This window comes from Gopherus flavomarginatus, chromosome 2, assembly GCF_025201925.1.
Source record: "Gopherus flavomarginatus isolate rGopFla2 chromosome 2, rGopFla2.mat.asm, whole genome shotgun sequence".
Taxonomy (NCBI): Eukaryota; Metazoa; Chordata; order Testudines; family Testudinidae; genus Gopherus; species Gopherus flavomarginatus.
The window spans coordinates 83,259,592-83,282,903 of NC_066618.1; the positions used below are offsets into that span (position 1 = coordinate 83,259,592).

General features: G+C 44.0%; 1 protein-coding gene and 1 long non-coding RNA gene across 4 annotated transcripts in view; one reads left to right on the top strand and one right to left on the bottom strand.

Annotated features, from left to right (window-relative positions):
* LOC127043885 (uncharacterized) overlaps positions 1 to 17,800 on the bottom strand; it is a 34,322-nt gene extending 16,522 nt beyond the window's left edge. The window contains exons 1-4 of one of the 2 annotated variants that reach the window (XR_007772343.1): positions 17,717 to 17,800; positions 16,453 to 16,576; positions 16,141 to 16,234; positions 14,435 to 15,656 (exon numbers count right to left, since the gene is read on the bottom strand). This is a non-coding gene — a long non-coding RNA (uncharacterized LOC127043885). Of the gene's footprint in view, positions 1 to 14,434; positions 15,657 to 16,140; positions 16,235 to 16,452; positions 16,577 to 17,716 lie in introns of those variants that run through there. The other variant, XR_007772342.1, reaches the window with a different exon arrangement.
* The window catches only part of SLC6A20 (solute carrier family 6 member 20), a 33,319-nt gene that overhangs the window by 4,292 nt on the left and 5,715 nt on the right, over positions 1 to 23,312 (top strand). The window contains exons 1-9 of one of the 2 annotated variants that reach the window (XM_050938006.1): positions 1,216 to 1,925; positions 3,954 to 4,094; positions 6,641 to 6,732; positions 8,471 to 8,698; positions 13,366 to 13,476; positions 14,179 to 14,420; positions 17,620 to 17,782; positions 20,405 to 20,609; positions 23,116 to 23,275. In XM_050938006.1, coding sequence (XP_050793963.1) covers positions 3,980 to 4,094; positions 6,641 to 6,732; positions 8,471 to 8,698; positions 13,366 to 13,476; positions 14,179 to 14,420; positions 17,620 to 17,782; positions 20,405 to 20,609; positions 23,116 to 23,275 — 1,316 coding nt within the window. In that variant the 5' untranslated portion in view covers positions 1,216 to 1,925; positions 3,954 to 3,979. Of the gene's footprint in view, positions 1 to 1,215; positions 1,926 to 3,953; positions 4,095 to 6,640; positions 6,733 to 8,470; positions 8,699 to 13,365; positions 13,477 to 14,178; positions 14,421 to 17,619; positions 17,783 to 20,404; positions 20,610 to 23,115; positions 23,276 to 23,312 lie in introns of those variants that run through there. The other variant, XM_050938005.1, reaches the window with a different exon arrangement.

Below are 23,312 nucleotides of genomic sequence, written 5' to 3' on the forward strand. Positions count from 1 at the left end.
TCTTCTGGTGGCGTCCCTGTTGTCTTTCTGGGATAGTAAGAAAGAGCTCCATCTCACTCAGGTAAATGCACACCGAAGATGTATCCGCCTGTTCCCCCATCTATAATACCAAAAGCTTCTCTTCCATTGTCAGTGTAATTATGTTCCTGATGTGCAAAGCTCTTAAAGGGAAAGTAATTTATTTAATGACACGTGATCGCCACCTCAAAACCATATGGAGAGGTATCACCTGCTAACTTTTATTTGCAGGCTAGGACAGTGCTGCATCAGCCATCTGATGATGCCAGCAACACTTTGATACACTTAAAGGCATGACTGTAGGGCCTGGAGAGATCATCACCACTCTTTCCCCTTACATACAGTGGTTGGATAACCAGAGTTTGGCTCAGCATGCAGTGATGATTCCACTGTAGCTTTAAAATCTCTACAGCGCCGCACAGAACCAAATTATTTTACTAGCAGGACAGTTAGAGTTGCCAACTCTCAGTACTTGAAAACAATAGGATTCTAATACCAAGAGCTACACAAATTGTCTTCAGTGTTGGGTCTGAGAGCGTACAGGCGAACTATGCACTTAGCAAAGTTTTAGCTAAATTGCCTTTCGCTTTAATCTTATGCTTTTTCTAATACTCATTACCTCGTTGAACAGAGTAACATACTAGGGCCTGATCCAAAGCCCATTCACTTCAATGGACAAGACTCCTTTTAACGTCAGTGGACTTTGGATCAGACCCTATGAAAATAAAAACATGTAATACTTCAGCAACATCCACTACAGTTTTGTTCTTTGATCTCTTGCCAGTTTTCACAATTTTTGAGCCGTCTTTCCCCTGAAGCATATGATATCCCCACATCCCCTTAATCCCATACATCAGCAGTAATGGTGACTGCACATACAGTCTTTCAGAACGCAGGGCTGGATTTAAGAATTAGGGCCTAGAGGGCAAATGAACCAGGAATAGGGGGCGTGCAAAGGTACAGCCTGGCATGGAGTTTAAGCGGTTTCCCTGGGGGCGGAGAATAGAAGCCGCACAGGAGCTGGAAATCAGAAGCATGGATTAGAACTGGAGGGTGAGCTTGAGAAGAGAGTGTAATGCACGGGTGGAGGTGGCAGACCAGGGCTGGATTGGAGGATGCAGACCAACCATGTAATGTCCTTTTGGCAGCTCACAAAATCCAGCACTCCTGAGTTTAATGGAACTTACATGTAGAAAGAGAATCTAGCCTGTTTTGTGGGTATTCAGGGACTAGATTTTCTATAGTTAATTTAAAAATCAAACGTTGCCTTGGCTTTGTGCTTCCTTTTCTTTCACTTCCCCCGTCCCTCCATCCCCACCCCTAGTTTTCTCCTACAGTGTCTTGGTGTTTCTTGTCCTGTATTTCACTGTTTCTCCTTCTTTTTCATTTTTCTGCGGTGTTACCCGCCCTTTCTTTTATGTCCTTCTTCCTCACCCACCTTTTTCTCTGTGTTCTGCCCACTGCCTTCTGACTCAGGTCCTTTCAGGTTCTCTCCTCCCCCATGTCCTCGCTGCCAGAACACCAGAGCCAAACCCAGCCCGAACTATGGTGAGAGCCCAGTTCCGTAGCACGAGCCTTTCTCTCATTTGTAGTGGGGTTTCGCTGTAATGTAAGAGCCACTTAGGTTTTCTTTTTAGGATCAGTACATGCGGAGCGATCTGTCTCTAATCTCACTGCATTAGTCACAAATGTGCATTCTGTTCACGCCATCAGAATGGGCAAATCAGTTAAGACAGAAGCAAAAATTCACCCTGTGGCAGCTAATTGTGTGTCACCTTTGCCAGCAACGTAGTCAGTACATGGCTGTTCTCCTGTGAGCAGGCCGTAATGCTTTTATTTTGCTCTGTGCACAGGGCCCCCTTAGCTGTGTCTGTGGAACTGGATTGGCCAGTCTTCCATCCTTCCAGGTCTGTACAGTAGGACAAACCAAGAGCACAGTTTCCTATGGGCTATTAGCGTTGGTCTGTATGCATGTCCTCGCGGCATCCGATCCCCTACTGAGGCGCTATGGGGTAGCTGCAGTACAGATACTGGGAGGCATTGTGTTAGGTATGGATGTGCAAACTTAGTGGGCACATGTTGTGCTGTGAAAAAAGTTTGTGGCGTACACACAAGTAAGCCATGGGGCAGATCCACAGGTCTTGCTGCAAACTGTCAGATCCCTAGTGACTTCAGCAGAGCTACAGCAATTTACACCACCTGAGGCTCTGTATCCATGTGGCACACTATCCTTCGTGGAGATGAGGGGTTTTCCCTACCTCTTTTCAGTGCTGCACTCCTTGGGCCTTTAAGAGGGACGCCTGTGAAATAAACCTCTCCCCCTCATCACCTCTCTCATTACCCTTTAACAGCTTGGGTAGCAATTAGTTACACTTTAATACCTGTAGACTGTATACTGCTCAGAGTGAACAACTGTGACATTCTCATTGGTCAGACCTAGTCTAGGAAATGTTTAGCAAAACACCCCAGGATTGCCAAGTATCAGTAAAAATGCCCTAGTGTAGACACAAGGCCACACAGTGGTATATCGTGATTGTTCTGATGAACCTGGGATGTGGTGTGAGCCACATTCCCAAATGGAGACTGGGACTGGTGCTGAGATGTGGCTTGAGTCTAGATCAGGGGTGGGAAAACTACGGGCCGCATCCGGCCCGCCAGCCATTTGAATTCGGACTTCAAGCTCATGCTGGGGAATGGGATCTGGGGCTTTCCCACTCTGGCACTCCAGCTGGGGAGCAGGGTCGGGGCACTCCTGGAAGCTGTGACATGTCCCCCCTCCAGTTCCTACACATACGGACAGCTAGGGAGCTCAGCTCTGTACACTGTCCCCACCCTAAGTGCCAATGGGAGCTGCAGGGGCAGCCCCTATGGATGGGGCAGCATGCAGGAGAGCTGCCTGGCTGAGCCTCTGCATAGGAGCTGGAGAGGGGACATGCCACTGCTTCCAGGAGCCGCTTGAGGTAAGCACCGCCTGGAGCCTGCACCCCTGAGCCAGTGCCCTGATCCCCAACCCCCTGCCCTGATCCCCCTCCTGCCCTCTGAACCCCTCGGTCCAAGCCTGGAGCACCCTCCTGCACCCCAAACCCCTCATCCCCAGCCCCACCCCAGAGCCTGCACTTCCAGCTGGAACCCTCACCTCTCCCATGCCTCCACCCCCTGCCACAGCTCTGATTCCCCCCCTCCTGCCCTCCGAACCCCTTGGTCCCAGCACAAAGTACCTCCTGTACCTCAAACCCCATGAGCATTCATGGCCCACTATACAATTTCCATACCCAGATGTGGCCATCTGGCCAAAAAGTTTGCCCACCCTGGTCTGGATAGTCTCACATTTGCAACATGCTTTACTGGTGTAGCACCCTCATATTGCTGCTGGCTGGCATCAGCACTGAGGTATAAAAAATGTGTCTGCTCAAATCAGCCTAGGATAACTCTTCCACCTCTTAATGAGATGACATCACATTTAGGATTTTGTTGCATCAGTTGCGCTGGTGACCTGCATGAAGCTAGCTGCAGGTGCAGCTGGGGTCCTAACACAGCAATCATCAGCAATATACTCTCATCGAGAAGACAACTGTTTGGCCCAAGACCCATCATGTAGCAATTACAGACTAACCATCAAGGACAGAGAACGTGTTGTATCTCATTACGGACTAGCTTCAGCAGTTCCATAGCTTGTCACTTTTATCACTAGTTTATGGCTGCACAAGCAGTGGGAATTGCATGCAAGGGTGAATGGATGAGCATACAAAGGTGTACATGCATGGATGCGGTACATGAATAGGTGTGCATGTATGGATCTGTATGCGTGGCTGTTCATATAATTAATGGTGAGCCATCTAATGACAGAGCGGTGTTATTAAAACTGTATCTGAAGTCTCAAAAGTTATAGCTCATTTCTCTCATTTGCTTGTTAAATGCTTTCTTTTCTCCTACAGGGGGATTTTTAATCCCATATCTCATCATGTTAATTATAGAAGGGATGCCTTTGCTATACCTGGAGCTGGCAGTGGGACAGCACATGCGCCAAGGGAGCATAGGCGTGTGGAAAATCATAAGCCCCTACCTCAGCGGGGTTGGTACGTTCTCAATTCACAAACTGGGTTATTTTGAACTCTCAGCTGACTTTTGTGGATTCTTATGAGTTTTTGCATTAAATGGACAGGAATTGGGGTATTATGGGATATAAAATGAAAAGGGCAATATACATTGACCATGCAAATGAAATCAGAGTTTTGATCAAAGTCATGGATCCCTGGGTAATGGGATCCCTGGGTAATTAGCAAAAAGAGCTGTGTTAAAGTATGTGCAATGAACTTTAGTTTCCCCCAGAGCACAGGTTATAATACTTGTAATATTTCACACTTATAAAGCATCCTACATGAGCAGATTCTTAACAAGGAATTATTTTGGGGAAGTTCCATGGCCTGTGTCAGACTAGATGATCACAATGATCCCTTCTGGCCAAATCTCTGAATCTATTAAGCCAAGGATCAGAAAAGCACTTTACAAGCATTAATAAATCAAACTTCATGACATGCCTGTGAGGTAGGGAAGGATTGTCTCCATTTTGTGGAAACTGAAACATGGAAAGTCAATGGCAGAACCCAGCATCAGAACCCAGATCTCCGGAGTGCCTGTTTGGTGCTTTAACAACAAGATCATCCTCCCGACAAGCTTAACGAAACACATCACAACAACAAAACAATACACCAGTCCTTCAGCATAGGCCAGTAACTGAACTAAACCATCTAAAAATAGTCTAATTTGCTCTTCTAGCCTAAACTATCTCCAGTTCATTTGAACATGAATTGTTCATCTCTGAAATGGTGTTGAATATTCATCATCAGTGACCAAAGTTCAGGCTCCACTCCTGCATGCCCTTGAAAGAAGAGAGATTTCAATGGCAAGAATGTATCACATGCAATAAAACAATAAATACATAACTGTGTTGTTTGTGTGCAGGAAGGAGTTACAGCACTCTTCCTAGATACCAGGTAAAAACTTGGCATTGCTACCACAGAGGTTTCTTGCAAAGGGTCTAGTTCTAGGATGAAAAGCTCCTTCTTTTACCTGGTGTCTGATTTACATTTGTGCCATACAGTAGAGTACGTGACAATCTGATGCGTATTGACCACTCAGGTTCTGAGAATACTAAAGTTATGATATAAACACCATGGTGGGAAAGATACTAGATGCTTCCTGTGTGACAGAGATCTAATAATTTGCCCCTCTTGCTAACGCCTGTTCAGCTGCTCTTGCCTGCAAGCATCGCCCCCACAGCTCCCGTTGGCCGTAGGTCCCCATTCCCCAGTGCTTGCAGCAGGAGCAGCAGGCGGAGACCTCTGCCCCCACCAGAGACCTCAGGGGCGTGCTGGCCACTTCTGGGAGCAGCGTGGGGCCAGGACAGGCAGGGACCCTGCCTTAGCCCCACTGCACCGCTGGGCTTTTAGCAGACAGAGATCGCAATCGACTGTCAGAGGCTCCAGGATTGACCAGTTGGTTGTGATCTACCAGTTGGTAGACTGTAGGGATTTTGCCACTTATTTGCATGGGAGCGGGATCATTCCTTTCAGTCTTGAAACTCTGGTAAATGCTGCTGGCTCTGTCTTCTAATCCACAGCATGAGGAAACCATCCTAGTTTGTTTGGCAAAAATAAGGGTGGGGGTCTCAGATTCTGTCCACACTACAATTTTTAACTGAGTTTTTAACTTTGAAGTGACCTGTTGGGCTCTAAATATGCATTTTTTTATTCACCTGCCACATGGTTAATCAGGCACTTAGTAACCACAGCAGCTTACACTAAAGTGAATATATGTCCCAATATTCCCTGGACAGTTCTGGGTTTTCACATGTCCTGTTGTTCTGGGAATATTTTGAGGACACCTGAATTATCCCAATTCCTCATTTTATCAGTCAAAATGTTTGTTCAAGAGGCGTTTCTGTGCACAGGAGAATTTACTCAGCCAGAAACAGTGAGTCTAGGAGACTGAGAGTTTAGTGTTTAACAGTGTTTAGAGTGAAGAGAAGTTAAATGAGGGTTGGCACCAACAAACTGTTCTTTGGCTTAAAGTGAATGATAATGCCACTTGTTCAATGTTTCATGATAGAATCACTTGGAACGCAATTACCAGAAAATATCCTCCACTGCAAGAAATGGCTCTGTCCAGTCAGACGTTCACAGTAGCAATACCAGCACTTTAAAAAAAGGGTATTCCTGACACAGGTAGAGTCTGTCAGAAAATATGGTCCCTTTAGCTAACAGAGTTTCACCCCTACTAAAGGTGTAGGATGGCACATTATTGTCTTCCTGTGAGAGGTTCCGAATACTAGTTCTTTGCAGTGTGGACATCTAACCATGAGTCACTGGGTTGGCTGGTCTCTTTGCCCCTAAGGCATTGCCACTTTCCCATTAGGACAGCTCTAAACCTTAGGCAGGTTCTATCTAGATGGGCTCCTATTTTTCCAGCCTTCTTTTCTGAACCTTTCCGTTTCATTGGTGATGGTGGTGGTCATCTGGGAGAGCTAAGATGACTGAAGAAGTGAGTGTGTCATTTTTAAATTGTGCAGTTTGATGTACAGCCAGTTTGCCCTTCTGCTGACTTTCCCTTTTTTCATCCTCAGGCATTGCCAGTGTGGTGGTGTCATTTTTCCTCTCCATGTACTATAACATTATAAATGCCTGGTCATTCTGGTACCTGTTCCATTCATTCCAGGTAAGTACAAACACTGATGATCTGCATTGCTAGACAGTGATCTAACTTCCTCCAGGGGTGGGCTGGGGCCAAAGTGCTTGGGAATTCTGAAAACATACCTGTCTTATTTGGCAAAAATATGAGCCATTTTCCAGGCAGGTGGTACTAGACCAGAGGGGAATCTGCAGTGTGCAAAAGGTATATGAAATTCTGCAGATGCTGACAGGCAGTGAGCTGATAATCAGCACTACAATCTGAACACTGAATGGTTAGTTGAGTTGCTTATGGTCATCATCAGGCCATGCACCTCTGTTTTGCTGACTTCAGAAGCCTTGTCTGGTTAAAGTTTGTTGGCAGTGAACACTTTAAAAAGTAACTATGTCTCCAAAGGGGCACATTCTTTCACATCCTTGTGAGACCTTTGCTAATCTTTTGATCAACAAAATGAAAATAAAAGCTTTCTGCAATGAGCTATGTAGCTTCTCCCAGCAGTACAGAATGGATGTTTTCAAGAAAGATGTAAATAAGGTTTTGTGATGTATCATCTCTGGAGTTTCTGAAGGGGCTTAATAAAATCTTTATTGTGCACTGACACTTGAACTTGGATAGTGAGATAATGATTAAGCCGAGTAGCCACTTTCCTATGACACTCGCAATTAGGCATTATTCACTTCAGCAGGACTTACAAATGCATAGGACTTGTCCAAAGACACCTGTGACGTGATGTTGTCTTTTACAATGTGCTTTATGTTTCAGAAGTGCTTACTAATGATTAGGTGTATGGAACAGCTTCCATATGAGGAGAGATTAATAAGACAGGGACTTTTCAGCTTGGAAAAAAGTTGACTATGGGAGGATATGATTGAGGTCTATAAAATCATGACTGGTGTGGAAAAAGTAAATAATGAAGTGTTATTTACTCATAACACAAGAATTAGGGGTCACCCAATGAAATTAATAGGCAGCAGGTTTAAAATAAACAATAGGAAGTGTTTCTTCACACAACACAAAATCAACCTGTGGAACCCTTTGCCAGAGGATTTTGTGAAGGCCAAGACTATAAAAGGGTTAAAAAAAAACTAGATAAATTAATAGGGGATAGTTCCATTAACAGCTATTAGCCAGGATGTGCAGGGATGGTGCCAGAAGCTGGGAATGGGTGACAGGGGCTAGATCTCCTGTTCTGTTCATTCCCTCTAAAGCTCCTGGCATTGGCCATTGTTGGAAGACAGGATACTGGGCTAGGTGGACCATTGGTCTGACGCAGCATGGTTGTTCTTATGTTCTTATGTCAATAATTCCATAAGAAAATGGTAACATAACCATAATCCAGGGGCAGAGTCTACCTCAAATTAATGCTGTTTATTTCTGTGGGACTTAACATCCTAAGAATATTAGCATTCATGGGAATTTCTACAAACATCCCCAACCCTTATTCCTGTGACTAGTCCCAGTACATCACTGGTATGAGCTGAAGAGAAGGAGATGATGAAAATGAAAGAACATCACTGTGTGTATGTCAACTTCCTGCTATTAGATATAAATATGTCAGCAAGGTTACTCATGAAAGGAAGAGCTGCAGGATCTGTCCCAGAGTCCCCATACATCTACAGCACAATATGCTCCTGTCTTCCTTGAACTGTCACTTTGCACGATATCTTTTCTCTTCCCACCAAGCCTCATCAAGATACTAAAGCTCTGAAAAATCCCTGCAACATGCTTAATTTTTGCAACTTTTGCATTTGTTTGGCCCCCACAGGATCCCTTGCCATGGGCCAGTTGTCCACTGAACAGTAACCACACCGGTTATGACGAAGAATGTGCAAAGACCTCATCTACTCAGTACTTTTGGTACAGGAAAACCCTGAACATATCATCATCCATTGACGAGTATGGGAGCATCCACTGGGAGCAAGCGGCATGCCTGATCCTGGCTTGGCTGGTGGTCTATCTGTGTATTCTGAGAGGAACAGAATCTACCGGCAAGGTAAGAGGATAATAACTGTTGATTCAGAGTTAAACCATAATTAGGACTTGCAGAAACCAGCTTTAAGTGATGTTAACTGGAAAAAAAAAAAAACTTTTGACAGGCTTTTTAAACTTGGCTGGTTTGAATTCCTCTTCATCAGGGAAACACAGTGTGACCATTGCCTGAGTCCTCATGCAGGACCATATAGTGCAGGGGTAGCAATCTATGGCATGCAAGCTGATTTTCAGTGGCATTCTTGCTGCCCGGGTCCTGGCCACCGGTCCTGGGGGCTCTGCATTTTAATTTAATTTTAAATTAAGCTTCTTAAACATTTTAAAAACTTTATAGGCAACCATAGTTTAGTTATATATCATAGACTTATCAAAAGAGACCTTCTAAAAACGTTAACATGTATTACTGGCACGCGACACCTTAAATTAGAGTGAATAAATGAAGACTCGGCACAGCACTTTTGAAAGGTTGCCAACCACTGATATAGTGCTATGTGCAGAGACAGGGCCATATACTGTATGCACATTGGCACTCAGGCTGACATTTAAAGGCTGATGAATGTGTCCAATAGCTCGTACATTGGGAGAGTGTTTGCATAACCTCATTTGGTGCTAACCATGAGTTGTCTAATAAAGCAGTGTGTTGTCTACATTCCCACACTACAATCAATAGCTCTGCTACCTACATGTCTGACATGGGGATATTTGTCTCCAAAACATAGAACACTACCACTTTAGCTAAAAGAGGATCTCTACTAGCTGCAGTAGCTTAAGGCATATAGTCTCTGTGGGCCAGTCTCTGGACAGCAGGCAGCATATTTGTACAAGTGTCATAGAACGTCACAGTTCATCCTGCAGAGGGCAGGGTACACACATTAGCCATTTCATTGCATACTGCCCTCATCTAAACAAAGCCCCCGAGTTCTGTCCCTGTTTACAATATGGTGATCGTTGGCATGTGCCATAGTCAAGGACTAGGAAGTCTGTTTGCTCATGGAATCACAGGAGAGAGCTGATCAGATAGAGACATTGAAGTATCAGAGGGTGCAGGTCAGTATTCTGCTATTTGATATTAGCACCAGGGTGATACTGAAGCTCCGTGGCGATCACTTGGGTGCCGTTATTGAAAAGCTGCCTTTCGACTAGTTTGGAGGAAGATCTTACCTGTGACTCAAACAAAGAAAAAGCAGCTTGCTCTAGGGATGATAGGAATGTTTAGACTCCCTTTGTAAACACAACTTTATGAGAAGGAAAGCAGGAATTACCTCACTTTGTAGTCACTTTTAAATCGGCCTCTTGTGTTAATCCCTTGAATGCCACATTCAATGAAACTCTCAGCAAATTTAAAACTAATAAAAATTAATACTTTTTCACACAGTACACAGTTAGTAGTTGGTGAAACTCATTGACATGATAACATTCAGGGTAAGCTTAGCAAGATTGTAAAAGATTGGACATTTATATGGATAACATGAATATCCAGGTATAATAGTGGTAGGGCTTGTCTACATCAGAAAGTTGCAGCGCTGGTGAGGGGGTTACAGCGCTGCAACTTAGGAGGTGTACACATCTGCAGGGCACCACCAGCGCTGCAACTCGCTGTTTGCAGCGCTGGCCGTACTCCCGTTTTGTCTCGGGTGTAGAGGATCCAGCGCTGGTGATCCAGCGCTGGTAATCAAGTATAGACACTTACCAGCGCTTTTCTTGACCTCCGTGGAATAAGCAGGTATCCCAGCATACCTGAGGAAGCCTCTGGTAATCAAGCTGGTCTCCCTCCCCGGCTTGCTCTCGCGTTCCCCGAACCCCGAGCAAGCAGGTCTCCTTCCCTGCGGTTTGCAGGGTGGTTCCGGGAACGCGAGAGCAAACCGGGGAAGGAGACCAGCTTCGCCGCGGTTTGCTCTCGCGTTCCGCGAACCACCCTGCAAACCGCAGGGAAGGAGACCTGCTTGCTCGGCGGTTCGGGGAACGCGAGAGCAAACCGGGGAAGGAGACCAGCTTCGCCGCGGTTTGCTCTCGCGTTCCCCGAACAAGCAGGTCTCCTTCCCTGCGGTTTGCACGGTGGTTCGCGGAACGCGAGAGCAAACCGCGGCGAAGCTGGTCTCCTTTCCCGGTTTGCTCTCGCGTTCCCCGAACCCGAGCAAGCAGGTCTCCTTCCCTGCGGTTTGCAGGGTGGTTCGCGGAACGCGAGAGCAAACCGCGGCGAAGCTGGTCTCCTTTCCCGGTTTGCTCTCGCGTTCCCCGAAACCCCTTGAAGCCGCCCAACAGCGCTGCAGTGTGGCCACATCTAACACCACTTGCAGCGCTGGTTGCTGTAAGTGTGGCCACTCTGCAGCGCTGGCCCTATACAGCTGTACTAATACAGCTGTAACAACCAGCGCTGCAAAATTTTAGATGTAGACATGGCCGTATATAACAATAGTAAGGATTTTTTAAAACCAAGAGTTGTCAAAGAGATAGAAAACCCTCATGTTTCAGGCCATTAGCCATCCTTTAACTAATACAGGTTAGGAAGAAACTTCCCCTGTGGACAAACAGGTTATTCTATAGCTACTTATTTCAGGATCACTGGTACCTTCCTCTGAAGCAGCTGGTTCTGGCCTCTGTCCAATCCTGTACGGCAATGCCTGTGTTCCATGTGGGAGGCTCGCTTTGAGTGACATTTAATCTGCAGCATCAAAGTTCTAAGAAGTTCTGAGATGTTATAGTCTACTAGAACCATGGGTCAAACTGATGCCACTTCATTAAGCACGCTGCCTTCAACCAGAGCAGAGCCAGACAGACCCTATTGGAGTAATGTAGGAAAGAAATAACATGTTGTCAGGGTTCCTTCCCCACTCTGAACTCTGGGGTACAGATGTGGGGACCCGCATGAAAGACCACCTAAGCTTATTTTTACCAGCTTAAGTTAAAAACTTTCCCAAGGCACAACTTCCACCTTGAACAGCATGCTGCCACCAAGTGATTTAAACGAACATTCAGGGAGGGCCACTTGGAGCCCTACCTTCCCCAAATATCTCCCCAAGTCCCTTCACCCCCTTTCCTGGGGAGGTTTGAGAATAATATCCTCACCAATTGCTGCAGGTGAACACAGACCCAAACCCTTGGATCTTAAGAACAATGAAAAATCAATCAGGTCCTTACAAGAAGAATTTTAATTAAAGAAAAGATAAAAGAATCACCTCTGTAAAATCAGGAAGGTAAGTACTTTACAGAATAACAAAAGATGGATATCCTCTCTAGGCAAAACCTTAAAGTTACAAAAACAGCAATAAACCTCCCTCTTAGCACAGGGAAAAATTCACAAGCTAAAACAAAAAGGTAACCTAACGCATTTCTTTTCTGCTATTACTTACTATTTCTGCAAGACTAGATGCTCAGTTCGGATATATTTTCCCCTGCCCTGTTTCCTGACGGGCTCTGACAGACACAGACCAAAAACCTTCCCCCACAGATTTGAACATATCTTCTCCCCTTATTGGTCCTTTTGGTCAGGTGCCCCCAGGTTATCTGAGCTTCTTAACCCTTTTCAGGTAAAAGAGGAATTAACCCTTTACCAGGTAAAGAGGGATTTTATGCTACCCTTAGCTGTATGTTTATGACACGTCTACTGTTAAGCTGCGAGAGGGGAGGTCGCCCTGATTTTTTTTAACCTTATGACAGGATACCCCCAAAAGCTGAAAAAGAGCTCCCTCTTGAACCTGTTTTCAGAATACAGATTAGATTTATATCCTCAAATCGTATTAGACAAGCACAGAAACCCAGGGGCACCCAAGAGTATGTAAAACAAAAACAACTTGCTGAACTTGGCTCTATGTGGCAAAGTTAAATGCACAGCCTATTGCATAGGTCCACTGTGGCCGTGATATAGACATAGAATCTGGGTTGGAAGGAAGCTCTGTGTATATCTTAGTTAGAAAAAACAGCAGTAATGTTATGTATTGTGCAACAGACCCAGCTGCTAAGTTATTTGAAACTAATGCATTTAGAAGGTTGGTTTTTTTAAATAAGAACGTAAAATAACTTAATAAAAGCTTTTAATGAAATGAAGTAGACAAAACACACAGCAAAGATGCGAGACAGACTTGATGACCTGACATTTTCAGTAATGGAAGGTCATTTAAATCCCAAGACAGCATTGAGAATTCCACTCTTGTTTCTCAAAAAGAAAGAAGTTCCCAAAGGTTTTAGATATCTCCGAAACCTTTAGATAATTCAGGAAAAAGTCAAATAATGGCTACATATTATCAAGTGCTCATTTAAGGATCAATATAAGGCAGCAAATGTGATATTATGAATATTTCATACAAAACAAACATACATACAGGATTTGCCAAACCAGATTACAATGCTTAATATATAGACTGCTACATTGTCTGCAAATGGAGATATACACGCCTACAGTGTACCTAGGAATGCAATCCTATTCCAGGAAGGAAATTTCTTTCTGATATACCCCCCCCTCATTGTCTCTCCCTCTCTCCCACTGCTAATCATCGTAAACTCTGTAGTATGAGGATTGATAACCTTTTCCAATTTTATCTTGATAATGTAAAACATTAATGTAGACATTATTTGACTTTTTCCTTCTTCCTGTACCTGTACAGTTCTTGCAAAACAGTAATAGATGCCAGTGGAGCTTAACACTTTAAATAATTTACCTTTTCTTTTGTGCAGGTTGTCTACGTAACAGCTTCTTTGCCATATTTGGTCCTCTTCATATACTTAATTAGAGGACTAACACTACATGGAGCTGTGAATGGGCTGATTTACATGTTCACACCAAAGGTACCAAAAATGTACACTGAATTTTTAACAAAATTTTATTATTACTGTATAATTTCAAACAAAAAATAGTAACTTATTTTTATTTAGATTATATTTTCACAATAGTAAGTTAGGTCTGATATTGTACGTATCTAGATTCTTGAGGATACACCACTCTATCACCAATGAGTTATTAGCTTCCTCACTCAGGAAAAGAAGTGTCCTATCAAACCTGAGCTGTGTTGTATTATTTATATACTGAATAACAATATCAGACCAAATTCATCCCTGAATTCAACACAGTTACACCACAGATGAATATGGCCTAAGATACATTTCAGTCCAAAGATATCAAGAGAGATCATCAGACATTTCTTTGCTAGCGTAGATGGGGGCAGTTCCACTTGTTTCAGTGAAAGTTTGCTCATCTACTCCAGCAGAGATTTTATCCCTGCATATAAGAAAACCATTTTATTTACCCACTGGAGAAACACATGCAAACGGCGTAGTCCTGCACTGCTTCTATGTGTAAAACTCACACTGACTTTACTAGGTACTGTGCAAATATAAGGTCTCAAGCAGAATCAGGTCCCTAATAAATGAAATTACTCTCTCCTCTATGTCTAGATACTACAATGATGAGAGCCTTAAACATACCATAGATAAACCGTCTGAAGTCCACTTTTATTTTCATCAGCCATTGCTCACTCTCTTGTTTTACAGCTAGAGCAATTAGCAAATCCTAAAACCTGGATTAATGCAGCTACTCAGATCTTTTTCTCACTTGGTCTTGGTTTTGGAAGCCTGATAGCGTTTGCCAGCTACAACGAGCCAAACAACAACTGCGAGAGATATGCCATTATCATCTCTTTGATAAACAGCAGCACGTCAATATTTGCCAGTATTGTGACTTTCTCTATCTACGGCTTTAAGGCGACTTTCAACTATGAAAACTGTCTAAGCAAGTAAGAGACTGGAGTTTAAACTTGTTTTTCCCCTGAGACATGACATAGGATGTTACACATAAGAAAAGAGATTACATATATACACAAATAGCAGTTGTGCAGCATAGCTCTTTGAGTGCCACTTGACTAGATCTGATAAATATGCAGAAAATGTTAGATTAGATAAGATCTGAGATTAGAATTCAGAGTGCACTGTTCTTTTTATGACTAGTACTGGTTATCAGGGTTCAGGTTACTATTATCTGCAAGTTTTGAAGGTACCATTGCTGACAAAGGAGTTTAAAGACCCACCTACATTGCAGTTATAAGCAGGAGGGTTGAGCAGGTTACAGAACATTGTTCCCTGAACCAGTTACAACACTCTTTACAATTGCCCTGGAGAAGGCATGCACTTATGTCCTGTCACAAAGTTAAAACCTCGGAAGTCCAAGGACTTAGGCGAGGGACAGAGTTAGGTTCTGCCTACACTGCCAAGTTTAACTATGTTGTGCCCAGGTCGCTGCCTCAGCGTGATAGTGAAGATGGCTACAGAGCTTTCTACCTCTGATGAGGGGTATATGAAGTCTATTTCATGAGACAGACAGTGGCTGGATTCCTATTGACTGCGTTCAGCACTGCAGCCCACCTTTAACTGTAGGCAGGGATGACACCAGGAAAGGAATGGATGGCAGACACTTTTTAGAAAGCATGAGAGAGCTTCTTTGCAGCTGCTCCTGTTAAAGCACACTCACAACTGGAGAAAAGTCTGATAGAGTCAGTGAGTTCCAGGCCAGAAGGGACCACTAGAACATCTAGTCTGACCTCTAGTATAGCCCAGGCCACCCACTCAGCACCTGCACACTGACTCAACAACTGAAATGAGATCAAAGTATTACAACTCACAGGAAACTAGAATATTATGAGCCACAGGCAAAGAACAAGAGGGACTGAGGTGCACCAGTGCCCAAGGCTGATGCAATGGCAGGGAAATTATTAAATGAGATATACCTGGATAATGCTGGCAAATGACCCACACCACACACTGCAGCAGAAGGCAAAAAGCAAAAACAAAAACCCACAAGGTCCAATCGTGTCTAGGGGGAAATTCCTGACCCCACATATGGTAATCAGTTAGACCCTGACATGTGAGCCAGAACCAGCCAGCCAAGCACCTGAGAGAGAGAATGTTCAGTGTTACCTCAGAGCCCAGCCCTCCCTGCCCAATGTCCTGTCTCCAGCTTGGACCATCTCCTGATCCTTCAGAGGAAGGAAATAGAAAAAATGGTTCAGAAAGAGACATTTCCCAGCCCTTTCCCTCCTCTGCACCCATCAAAAATGAAAACAGGAGTTCTCAATAAAAGGTTTACTTTTGAGAAAAGAAAATCATATGGGAATAGCCACATTTTCATTTAAAGGAACCCTGTGGCTTGTCCCCCCACCCCATTATAAAACAGTAAGCATGAGAAGGAAAAACCCAACAATCACCGTACGACACAAAGGCACAGTACAACTATCATTGCTTGAAAAAGCTTTGTACAATAGCTGGAAATTCTACAGACTCTCCAGTGTCAAGGGCTCTCATGGTACATCATCCCAGGAATTATCCGAACAGATTATCAAAATAGCAAACAAACAAGAATTTTGGAAAGCGCAAATACCGAGGGCCAAATTTTGCAGACATCCTTTTAGAAGATACAATTTACAACCTCAAAACATATGTCCAATCAATAGTTTTGCCCACCTTTCAGTTGTGGGCACAAATCTGAGTATAAGATTGCAGGCTCAGTTGAAGCAGATAGAGGTGCAGGTGCTCTGATCTGTACTCACAGGTCATTCTGTCAACACAAAAAATGAACACAAGATGTACAGCCATGCAAACTCTTAGACACAAGATTTACAGATACATGCTGTGCCTGGCCTGGCCGGAAACACAGACCTTAATCTTCACCTAAATCCTCAAGAGGACTTAGAATCTGTTTCTTCAGAATTAATGCATGTTGGAGAGCAGATAAGTTCTCTGCTTCCTTTTGACTTGTATAAATAAATATCTTACCCTGACATGCCACCTTCAGTCTGGTGGTAGAAAATACTGGTTAAAAGACTGAACAAGCAGAAATCCTTTTCTTTTTTCATGATGTCAATCATTTTCAGGTATGCACAGTGACATGACAACAGGTCTGTGTGGAAAGGAGATAAATTTGGTTCTCACATGTGTGTCCAGCCTTCTGGCGGAAGTACTGCTGAGAGATGTAACAGGAGTAAAGAGCATGAAATATACTATGCATTTGATCTCAGAACTGTGTCCCCAAGTCCTTAGAAAAATGCAACCCTAGGTGTCTATTTGATCCAAAAGTCATTTTCATGGTCACGTCTGGACCACGATTATAATCAAATGGCTTTGTTCCAGTATCCTATAGGATAGCTCCCAGACATGATGTGCCATGTGAGCCAACCCCCATATCAGCCTGAATCTCCGACCAAGGTACTAAGATATGTTCCACCAGCTGGATAATCCTGCAAGGTGCTGAGTTCTCCCTGCTGGGAACTACAAAGCATCGACTCCTATTGACTACAGAGAGATGTGAAGGAGTTCAGCACTTCACAGAAGATGCTCAGCACACTACAGCATCTGATCCTAAAGCCATTTTCTCACACATATACAAAGTCTCAGTGACTGGACTACTATTATATTTTTGTTAGATTTACGCAGCACTAACCTATTGCACTAATCACAGCAGAGGACAGGCTAATATTCCAAGCATCTCCTTTGTCAGAAAGTAATTGATGCCATGTGGTCATCATTTTAAAAGAGGCACAAAGGAAAAGAGACAAGAGTGGCAGATTTTCAGCTGATGTAAATACCGTAATACCGCTGATTTCAGTGGAGCTACGCCAGTTTACATGAACTGAGGACCTGAGCCAGAATTTGGGACCATCTACTCACAGCAATAATTGATTCCTGCATCAAGCCAATAACTTCTGGTTAAGCCAAAGCATATCTTTTGGCCCAATTTTCCTTCTTCCCCGTTCACAAGTGTAGTTTCACATTTAGCCTCTTTTCAGCACACTTTACTGAAGTATAGCAAGCACTCTCCTGCCTGTCCCTCTGTGGTATTCTGGAGTACACTCCTCCACTTAAAGGAAGCTGCATCCAAATTCTGCCACTAAAACATTTCTTCTAGCTTTAGAAGAAATAAACTAAATTATCTTGGCTTTACAGGGTAATACTGCTGTTGACAAACGTTTTCGACCTGGAAGAAGGAGCTTTAACGGCAGACAATCTCGACAGTATGAAAGATTACCTAACATCTACTTACCCAAACCAGTATGCAGAATTATTGCCACAGATTAAAAACTGCAGTTTGGAAGCTGAACTAGACACGGTAACTTGCTCCTTTGTGCACCAGCCTTGGTTGTCTTTTTTTCTTTGTTTCCTTTTCCCTCAGTCAGAAGTGGAAGCTTATATTGATGGTTGGGTCTAAGGGAGAGAAAGAACACGAACTCTATTAGCTCTTGTACTGATGATGAGGTCTGGAGTATGTTTAATGTGACGGTAAATGTTACACTTAGCTTAGGCAACCTAAGCGACGCCTTCCTTGCTTAGGCCACTTAGCAGCCCAGGTGATTGTAGCCTTTAGGTAAAGATGCTTCTACTGAGTAACTTTAGGTGGAACATTTATATTCTCTCTATATATATATTATATATATATTCTGCAGCTGCTGGCTGCCATAATTTGCTTCCAGCATAATAAGCCAGCTGTAAATTAATACTTACCTATCCCCTGGAGAGAGGGGGGAATTGTGACCCAGAGGGGCATCTGTAGGCACAGTGCCTCCTGGGGCAATGCAGTTTACACACAAACCCAAGCTCTGGGCTGTGACGCTTAGTCACACTCAGACCTCTTTTGATGGCCTTGGCTGGGCAAGCGAATTCATGAACATAAAAAACCTTCCCACGCCCCTTAAATGGAAGAGGAGTCAAACTGTTTGGAGACATTCAAGTAAAAACTCCCATTCCAACTTCCCATGTGCCCAGGACTCCCTCCTTGCAAGCCTGGAGTGCACTGGGATTTAGCCATGCAGCAACTGTTAATTGGTATCTCACCGTTGGACCCTGAAGATGGCACAACTCATTTTGGTGGATGCTGGCTCTGCTACAATTTATATATAATAATAGGAGATATACCTATCTCCTAGAACTGAAAGGGACCTTGAAAGGTCCTTGAGTCCAGCCCCCTGCCTTCACTAGCAGGGCCAAGTATTTATTTTTGCCCCAGATCCCTAAGTGGCTCCCTCAAGGATTGAATTCACAACCCTGGGTTTAGCAGGCCAATGGTCAAACCACTGAGCTATCCCTCCCCCGATAGACTTTGGACCTAATCCTGTAAACTTTATCTGTGTGAGTAGCTTTTGACGTCAATGGAACAGCTCCCATAAATAAGAATTTCAGGGTCCAGTCCAAAATGTTCAAACCTTCTATAAGCAAAACATGGTCATCACCATGTCTGCCAGAAATGCCTCCCTGTAGGTGAACTGGCAGGAGGGAGGTGATGTAAGTGCAGGAATGCTCCTTTGTTCATCCTTTCCCCTCTGCTCAAGCAGCCAATTGCCTTCGCTCAGTAAAGCACCAGCTTTACTGCTCAAGCCCTAAGCTCAACCCTGCACTAAGGTTTCCTCCAGCACAATTGCCATGTACTTTGGGCTTCCACATCATCCATCCGCCCAGCACTAACAGTGTGGCCATCAGTAGTACATAGCACGTTACTGGTTGCAATGAATGTGGGAAAGTTGCTAGGTTTTTGTGCAGGTCATAAGTCTGGCCCTTTGAGATTAGATGTAAGAGGATGTTGCCATATTACTTATAGAACTAGGAGGTGAAATGGTCTGCATTTCTAAACCCAGCTTTAATAACAGTCATCTAGTCACTTGACTGCTCTGCCTGCGTTTCCCATCTGCACTAAGGGGGATAATAGCTACCTTGGGGAGGTGCTGACTCAGGCACGTTAATGTTTGTCAAACATTTTGAAGATGAAAAGTGCGAAGTATTGTTATCGGCTTCATTCCTGCCCCACCACTACCTGGGGGAGTAGTTCTTCTACACGCTTGCAAGCCCATTGAAGTCAACGGGTGACATTCTGCAAATCTAAAGTAATTCAAAGGACTTCAGTGGAACTCCTCAGGCTTTAGGAACCAAGATCAGGATACGATTCATTTTGATTACTTAGGACTATTGCCTGAGTAAAGATTGCAAGATTGGTCCATTATTATTCCGGGTAGTGGTAGAAGGCCAATTCTGCACCATTCAAACAGGCCAGCAAAGATCTCAACTAGTTCATTATGTAAGGCTACGAGCACATAGTTACCATTTTTCCATCATTAACAGGGGTGGCTCTATGTTTTTTGCCACCCCAAGCATGGCAGTCAGGCGGCCTTTGGCGGCACGCCTGTGGGAGGTCCGCTGGTCATGCAGATTCTGCAGTATTTCTGCGGGTGATCTGCCGGCCCTGCACCTGAATTGCCACCGAAGCCGCAGAACTGACGGACCTCCAGCAGACATGCCACCAAAGGCTGCCTGACTGCCGCCCTCACAGCAACCGGCACGCCGCCCCCCAGGGCTTGCCGCCACAGGCACACGCTTGTTGCGATGGTGCCTGGAGCCACCCCGATCATTAAGGTCCAGATTTTGATGCCTTTATTCCTGGTGAGTAGTCTTATTGGAATCAGTGGGTCTCCTTGAAGAGCAAGGCACTACTCAACAAGAGTAAAAGGTGGTAGAGTTTAGACTTACCTTAACTACAGTTTTCATTGACTGTTTAAAGCGGTAGACGTAGAGCTTCAGTAAGAGGCGGGAGATGTACTTTTAATGAAAGGTTATTTTGGATTAAAGTTCTTTTGTATAATAATCTGATTGTGATTTTTATCAGTAAATAAGCAAGGGTGTAGCTACCTGAAGAGCTGACACCACCATGCTTGGTTAGGTTCTACTCTCTTCTTCTCATTGGCAGGCTGTCCAAGGCACTGGACTGGCATTTATAGTATATTCGGAAGCAATAAAAAACATGGAGGTCTCTCAGCTGTATTCAGTGCTGTACTTTATTATGCTGCTGATGCTGGGCATAGGCAGTATGCTGGGAAACACTGCAGCTATCCTCACCCCTTTGACAGACAGCAAATTTCTGTCCACCCATTTACCTAAAGAGGTGATCTCAGGTAAGTTCACCACCACATAATAAAACAGGTCGAGAGCAGGTAGGAATTCAGGCTGCATAAGGAGTGAACACACTCAAGAGGGATTTGGAAGCCCCCAGCATGGAAGGTTCTGCATGCCCTGTACTCCCACTGACTTCAAGGGAAGTGAAGGGTACTCAGCCCCTTGCAGGCTCAGGTCCTAAGGGAGTTGACTGATTACAGTGGGAGTTCTGAGTGAGTAAGGACTGTCCCACCCCTGCAGCCTGTCAATTGCATGCGGAATGTCACGTGAGGCCTGGTCTCCAGACTCCAAAATGCAGTTCTCTCACAACAACCACAGACCGTAGTGCGTACCATTTTCATTCATCAAAATAGTGCTTTTTAAAAAAAAAAAAAAAAAAAAAAAAAAAGGTCAAACATGATACAAATAAGGAAAAACTAAACAATGTTAAAGCACATAGTGAATATTTTTTGAAAATCTCAGCAGGAAGCACTTGTGTGTCCCTTGTACTGTAATACAACATACAGATACTTTCCTATTGGTTTCACAGAATGTATTTAAACAAACTACAACCAGTGATGGCACTTCTCAGGGAAAATCGCCTGCCCCAGTTTGTGTTTGCTGTGAGACCCAAGATAGAAAAACTCCCTAGAAGGAACCATAATTCTCCAGAATACGTGGCCCAGAGTATTTTATTGCTTTTAAGAAACAGACATTGCAGAGATCACATCTTTATATTTACAAGGATTTCTGACACAAATATCCAGTCAAATGATCAGTCAGATTAGTATTTAAGGATATATGAGCATCAAAAAGTGCATACGCATCCAAATGTCTCTATATTTATCGGAACGTCTTTGATCTTCAAATCAGATCACAAATGTATAGTATCTTAGTACATCTGCCTCTGACCAAAAGCTGATCAAAAAATAGCTAGCTAAAGTTTTTGAACCTCAAAACATTTGCATCAGTTCCTATATCACACCACCTGTATAGTTTTAACTATAAATAATCCACCAAGAGTTCCACAGTTATTTCATTCACATAGCCTGCCAAAACCATTCAGACTTTTTGTTCTTATGACACAGAACAAAGGCCATTAGGTGGGAGGGTGCATGTGTGATTAAACAACTAATCAAGGATGCTTCTTCTATATCTATTTACAAGAAATCATAGCCAATAGCTTTGTGCTCGTAACCAAACCAGCAGTAACAGTGCATGAGCAGGGTCATGAGAAAATATTTTGCAAGGAAATATTTTTTAGCTTCTTCATACTGTCTTTGCGTAACAGCAATCACGCCACACCTTTACTGTTGTAATAGGAGATTCAGATTGTCATCATCAGGTCAAATAAAAAGAAAAATCACAATCCCCTCCAGCTTCACAGGGATGGTGTGAATCTTAGTTCACTGATGTTTCCAAAGTGCTTTGAGATTTTCACAAGAAGGAGGTATACAAATACAAAGGCACCTCACATTTGGTGCTGAGTGCAGAAATACTAAGATACTGCCTTTAAAATTAAATCCAACTTGGGAAGCAGGCAAGAGGAAATTGAGTTAATTTCATCTTTCTCCAACCCCTCCATTTAGTGCCATCTAGGGTTACCAGATGAGACACATGAAATATCAGGATGCGGGGCGGGAAGGAGCGGGGGTGGGGGGAAGGGCGCTGTGTGCCAGCAGTGGAGGAAAAAAACAAAACAAAACAAAAAATGAGCCACCAGAGCATAGGAAAAATTGGTGGGAACTGAGCACCCACCAGCAGCTCCATACCCCATCCCGCCCCCCCATGCCTCGACCTCCCCTGAGCTGGCTGCTGCATCCTGTTTCTCCTCCCTCCCTCCAGCGCTTCTGCTGCCATTCAGCTGATTAGCGCAAGCTTAGGAGGGAAGGGTGAGGAAGAGGAATGTGGCATGCTTCGGGAAGAGGCGTGGCCAGTGCAGGGATTTGGGGAGGGATCCAATGGGGGAGGGAAGGGCAAAGTCAAGGCAGGGCCGGAGTGGAATTGGGGCAGGGGGGAATAAGCCCCCTCCACCTGTGCGCGGGAGGGCAAAATATCAGGACAATTCACGTCCTGACAAACAAGTAAATATCAGGACAGACCAGATAAGATCAGGATGTCTAGTCACCCTAGTGTCATCAGAGAACATCCCAGATGCTGATTGCAACTCTCTGTGCCTTTTCAAGGCTTCTCTGCTAATTTATATAGGAAAGTGCCACATGAAGCAACAATTCTTCAAATGTGGGGAAATGGTCTTTAATGCTTTATAATGCAAGCTACATACACTTAACTGTAGCACAGGCCTCACCCACATCGACGCTCTAGCCTGGGTATTTATATAACATCAATCACTGTAGTATCTAGACATTGCTAGTTTTCTTGGTTCCCCGAAGAAAACTACCAATTATCACTAAAAACAGGCTAAAACCCAATGTCTTTTATTCAATGCAAAGCCTCCAACTCCTGCTCTAGTAACATTCGCCTTTCTGTTGTGACTAAAATAACCTCTTTGTTTTACTCCTACAGGTATCGTGTGTTTCATCAACTGCATTGTTGGCCTGGTGTTCACCATGGAGGCTGGAAACTATTGGTTTGACATATTCAATGACTATGCAGCTACCCTCTCTCTGCTGCTCATCGTCCTGGTGGAGACGATTGCTGTTTGTTATATCTATGGGCTAAGGAAGTAAGAGTTTAAAACCTCCTCCCTTACTGCTGTAACT